The 6,000-nt window shown below is 37.0% G+C and overlaps 1 protein-coding gene across 1 annotated transcript; it reads left to right on the forward strand.

The window, feature by feature from the left end:
- Positions 1-1,702: 1,702 nt before the first annotated feature.
- LOC117339039 lies at positions 1,703-3,895 on the forward strand. Its single transcript, XM_033900407.1, has 2 exons — positions 1,703-1,812; positions 2,616-3,895. Exons 1-2 carry the CDS (start codon positions 1,774-1,776, stop codon positions 3,864-3,866), a joined length of 1,290 nt encoding a protein of 429 aa, XP_033756298.1. The 5' UTR covers positions 1,703-1,773; the 3' UTR covers positions 3,867-3,895.
- Positions 3,896-6,000: the final 2,105 nt, after the last annotated feature.

Genomic DNA, 6,000 nt, shown 5'->3' on the forward strand with positions numbered 1-6,000 from the left:
ACTCTAAGACACCAGTACGTAGACTCTCAGACACCAGTACGTAGACTCTAAGACACCAGTACGTAGATTCTCAGACACCAGTACGTAGACTCTCAGACACCAGTACCCAGACTCTAAGACACCAGTACGTAGACTCTCAGACACCAGTACGTAGACTCTAAGACACCAGTACGTAGACTCTCAGACACCAGTACGTAGACTCTAAGACACCAGTACGTAGACTCTAAGACACCAGTACGTAGACTCTAAGCCACCAGTACGTAGACTCTAAGACACCAGTACCCAGACTCTAAGACACCAGTACGTAGACTCTAAGACACCAGTACCCAGACTCTAAGACACCAGTACGTAGACTCTAAGACACCAGTACGTAGACTCTAAGACACCAGTACGTAGACTCTAAGACACCAGTACGTAGACTCTAAGACACCAGTACGTAGACTCTAAGACACCAGTACGTAGACTCTAAGACACCAGTACGTAGACTCTCAGACACCAGTACGTAGACTCTCAGACACCAGTACGTAGACTCTAAGACACCAGTCATAAACTCTAAGACACCAGTACGTAGACTCTCAGACACCAGTACGTAGACTCTAAGACACCAGTCATAGACTCTAAGACACCAGTACCCAGACTCTAAGACACCAGTACGTAGACTCTAAGACACCAGTACCCAGACTCTAAGACACCAGTACGTAGACTCTAAGACACCAGTACCCAGACTCTAAGACACCAGTACGTAGACTCTAAGACACCAGTACGTAGACTCTAAGACAACAGTACGGTTTACCCAGAAATAATCGCGGTTGGTACAAGTGCGCTAATTGACATCTCTCTAACGAGATGATTGGATGTCCGGGTGATAACGAATTATTACAATGTAGAACAGGTCTGTTATATCATAGAGATTCCACAAGAAGAGACGGTTGCTTATCGTAATTGTCTAGCTCGAGTTCGTCTGTTATTAGTTTGAGAAAAGACGCTAATCTTTAGTGTCGTGATCAATGCGATATCTTACTTCCGTGCGTATTTTACGTATTTTCACATCATAGAATTTTATTTCCTACGTCTCAAACCTTTAAAAGAGTTGGAAGGGAGGTAACTCGAATCAAATATTTGACAAACAAATAAAGATGAACTATCTGGGCTAGCCTTCAAAATGGTTTGTTTTATTGCCTATTGTAGATGATTCTGAGAAATTACGATTATGATCATTTTAAAATGTTTTTATTCTGTGAAATATCTATACAATATATGCCATGATTGTCACAACACCTACATCTATAAATGTTTTATATTTCTGCGTTATGTATCAGAGAGTGGAAGTAGCTTGTTGGCAAATCTTCTTGCCAAGAAGCAGCATGAGAAATATATGGAAACGTATTTGGACCTTCTTTTGGTGTGATAAAACTTACTTAAATTGACTTAAATAAAACGACATGACGAGCATTTATCATGACTTGGCGATATGTTTTGTTCGACTTGGCAGTAAAGAACACAGAATGTCGAGATGAACCATCGCGATAATTGTTTCGAAAGTCGACAGACGACTTAGTGCAAAATCGACTTGTACCGATCTAGACATAAAGACGACTTAATAAAGTCGCCCGTATAACAAAAGTTATAACACCATGTCGACATGATCAAATTGACTTGTCTTTGAAACATAAAGAAGTCGACATCATGATGTTGTCTTGTTGTGAAATCACTTGGTAACTTCCTTCGTGTACAGTCATCATTGGTGATGTCCATGCATGAGTGTATAGCTGGATGTTGGCGACGCTGATAATAAAGATGGAATTATCAAAGGTAGGTTCAACACTGTTAATGCAGTACAAATAAGTATATGCATGATACAAGTAATTTACATAGTTTGCCAAGGATTTTATTATCATGAACGTAATGAAAATACAATGTATTTGATGAAAACAATATGAGTGAATTACTATAACTAAGCTTTATTGTTTTTGTTTGTCTATTTATATTGAAGATCGATAAATTCTTGATTTGTTACAAAAAAGAAAGAAATATCTACATATGCAAAATTATTTTCCTGTAACTGTTCTAAATGTTACCTTTTACCGTCTTATATGTGACTCTAATATAACACAGTAACATATAACAAAGTAAAAGGTAATATCGTCATAATCCCCTTGTATTCGCATTAAGCAACAAACAAAAGGTCACATTTTCTGTATTTCAAAGCAAAATAGGGGAAAATTGAATGAGAACAAAACTTGTTAACTTGCACAAAATGCACCTGCATATATTACTAGTATGTTGCTCTAGAGTTTGCATTGTTTTAGAAAGTTAATAAACAAAAGGCTGCATTTCTGGTTTAAATTAAACGTATATGTGTTCTATATTAACACAAAGGATGGCTATGTTTTAAGTTAGAAATAAGCCTCAAACTGTGAAATATGTGTGAGAATGAACAAATCTCGGCCCTGACGGATACTGTTCATTCTCACACATATTACACAGTTTGAGGCTTATCTCCATCACTTAAAATGAGGTTTTCTTTGTGTATATCGTGCATTATTTATAGCTGTATGTGTACTAAGCTTATAAAGGTGCTTATATATATCAAAATAATGTGGTTCTATTTTCAGTACCTGATATTTCTGTGTTGTTTAATGCGGTCAGAGGCTGTTATTCCATACCCAGGCGATAATGCACAAGTTGAAGACCTAGTCAGATACTACTTCGGACTTTTGTATAATTCACGCGAAATATGCGGTTTTCTTTTGTTTGTTCATGGAGTTCTCATAAGTACGTCAACACTGAAAAGAATGAAATTAAGACTTGGATTAAGGAGACACGCATGTGAAGTTCCATTACAAATAATAATACAGAAAATTATTGATATGCACCGAGATGGTTTTTGCAATTTAGGTTACAAAGCAATGTGGAGATTACTAAATGTTGTCCATGGGATAAGAGTAACTCAGAACACAGTAAGAGCATGTTTAAGCATCATGGACGTAGAAGGAGTGTATCTGAGATCAAGACGTTGCTTAAGACGGAGATTATATTATAGCAAAGGTCCTAACTACCTCGTACACATCGATGGATATGATAAGCTTAAACCGTTTGGTGTTGCTATTCATGGAGCTATAGATGGATTCTCAAGAAAGATATTGTGGTTAAAAGCTGGATTTTCTAATAACAATCCAAAATTAATTGCAAACTTATATCTTAAGTTCATCATCACGCTGGGAAGGGTTCCGCACATTGTAAGAGGAGATGCTGGTACCGAGAATGTATTAGTAAAGGACTTGCAAACGAGTCTCCGAATGCATCACGGTGATGAAATGGACGGCATTAGAAGTTACATTACAGCCAGATCAAGCGGTAACCAACGAATTGAACGTTTATGGGGTACCTTAAGAACTACATTCACTGACTTTTGGAGAAATAAATTCCAAGACATGAGAGATAGCGGCATGTTGGATACAACAAATCCTCTGCATATTGAATGCATACGATTTTGTTATTTACCCATCATTCAAGAACAATTGGATATATTCGTCTTGAACTGGAACTCTCACCGAATCAGAGCCCAACGACAACTCCGAATACCTCACGGAATCCCAGATGTACTTTACCATCAACCTGATATCTACGAAACTTCTGATTGCTCTCATCCACTTCCTTGTAATTTGGAGACCATAGACGAAATCGCAAGTGAATACACAACAGAATATCCGTCTCGGGGTTGTAAAGATGAGTTGCTGCAAATTCTTGAACTTGCAACTGGAATGGCTAGAGACGAAATTCCTCGTATTCAAACACTAAGGGATGCTGATGAGTTCTTGATTGCTTTGATACAGATGTTTGATCAATTTAATGGACCTCAATAAAGAATGATTACGTTCATAATATTGGAACAATCTACATGCTAACCTTTCAGGATTTGAGTGTCGATCTTATTTTGATGCATATAGATAAAAAAAGATATAATGCATTCGAATCTCTACTTCATTAGATAGCTTTAAGTGTTAATGTTTTGATTGTTAGATTACTTACATGTGATTAATTATCAATTTCTTAGTATGCGTGATTAAATAATTGATAGACGTTGTATGGAAACATTGTTTGTTTCTTTTTCATGATACATTGATACCTATCACTAAGGTCATCTGACTCGGAGGTTCAGGATGACAGATAGCCATCTTGCTCTGTCCGTCGTCGTCCGCTGCACGAACACTTTTCGTTCAAACGACGTCTTCTCAGTAACAAAAAAGCTCTTTAAAGTTGTGTTTAGAAAGTAGGTACCTGGAATTAAGTGCTACTTGAACGGCCCTTATGAGAAGTTATCTACAACTATTTGCAAGGTTATGTATCTATAACGCTGATAATGAATTTAAAGCATGGTGAGGTAAGGGTACTAAACCAAGTTTTATAAGAGCGCAGCTCGAAGGGCCGCGAGCGGAGCTCTGTCTATGACTGATAAGTGGTACCTCTAAAAAGAGTTGCCTCCCTTTCCATACATACGGACAAAGATGGTCTAATGGTCCAAAACCGGAAGTAGTATTTCATGGTGAAATAGACTGGATTACCTGCATTAGTACCAATTTTCTCCGCTAGACTGCGCTCATTAATACTAATTTCAAAGAATTTCGCGTAGTTGTATTTTTGGAGCGACGCCTAGCGGAGAGTAGAAAAAATACGGCAGGCAATCCAGTCTAATGATGAAATAACCTTAAACCAAAGTCACCGGAAGTTGCTATCTTTTAAAAAAACTTAATTGGAGTATGGAAATATTTTAGCCACATTTCTTTTGCTTTAAATTAAAAAAAAAGAAAGTATGACTAATTTGCTTTTGTTTTTTATTTTCGCATTGAAATTGCGTCGGAAACAAAAACGCATACGAGATAACGCTGTTTGTTGCCATGAGTGACGTCATTAAATACAACGTCAAAGATAGACTGGATTGCCTGCTGTAGTTTTTCTTCTCTCCGCTAGGCTTCGCTCCGAAAATTAGTATTAATGAGCGCAGCCTAGCGGAGAGAATTGGTACTAAGGCAGGTAATCCAGTCTACGTCAAAGATGACGCTACTATTTCCAGAGAATTTCGATACAGGCAATCAGTTTGATCAGTTCTGCAGTTGACAGTACGAATGCTAATCCGAGTAACGCTGTTTTAATTAGTTTAAAAGATTACATATGTAACTGCGCTCTTCCAAGGCTTTGCCTTCAATCATATTAAACTTTGTATATATAAAATTCAATTTTCCTTGCAACAAGCATTTCTTTTGACTGAAAAAATAACGTTATCATCTCATCAATCTCTCCCAGGGTGCATTGCGCTCTGCTACATTCACCTCTGTCAACGTCTCACCAGAATTTCAAGATTCTTGTAAAACGTATTTCAGACCATTGATAATATTTTTAAAACATTTCTTAACTTCTTTCTGTTTGGTTCATTTATAAAATATTTCTAATTGTTCGTGAAAATAACCAGACCGTTAGAATATTTACATAAACGTTATGGATTTTATATCGCGGACGGGTATTTGTGAGCCAATTGTCACGATTTGCATACGCCGGCCGCTGTGTTATGTGACGTCATAATGCACATAACAATACATAACGTCGCGATTTGGCGTACTTTGTGAGACGTTGACAGAGGTGAATGAGGCATAGCGCAAGGAACCCTGGGAGAGATTGTCATCTCATTACGTAAAAATGACGTCACCATTTGTAACGTCGTTTTTCATTGGCTGATACAATATGGCGCAGTGATTTCTTTAAAAATATATTCGCTGAACAAATTGGAATTTTCACAGAATTTCGTGTAGTAAATTAAATTCTAAGGATTAAATTGAACATATTTTTATGTTATGAAGCTGTAATACAAAAATCAGAGTGTACTCTTTTTCATAAACCGCTTACTCTGATTTTTGTGTTACATCTCCATAACATAAAAATATATTCAAGCTAATCCTTAAATATCCAGGAAGCACTTTCAGACCATTAAAATGTAAAGTTTAT

This window comes from Pecten maximus, chromosome 1, assembly GCF_902652985.1.
Source record: "Pecten maximus chromosome 1, xPecMax1.1, whole genome shotgun sequence".
Taxonomy (NCBI): Eukaryota; Metazoa; Mollusca; class Bivalvia; order Pectinida; family Pectinidae; genus Pecten; species Pecten maximus.

Bases quoted from the DNA above. Each gene is read 5' to 3' on its own strand.
- LOC117339039 (XM_033900407.1), top strand. From the start codon at position 1,774: ATGTTGGCGACGCTGATAATAAAGATGGAATTATCAAAG. The intron at 1,813-2,615 runs GTAGGTTCAACA...TTCTATTTTCAG, and splicing joins TAAAGATGGAATTATCAAAG to TACCTGATATTTCTGTGTTG.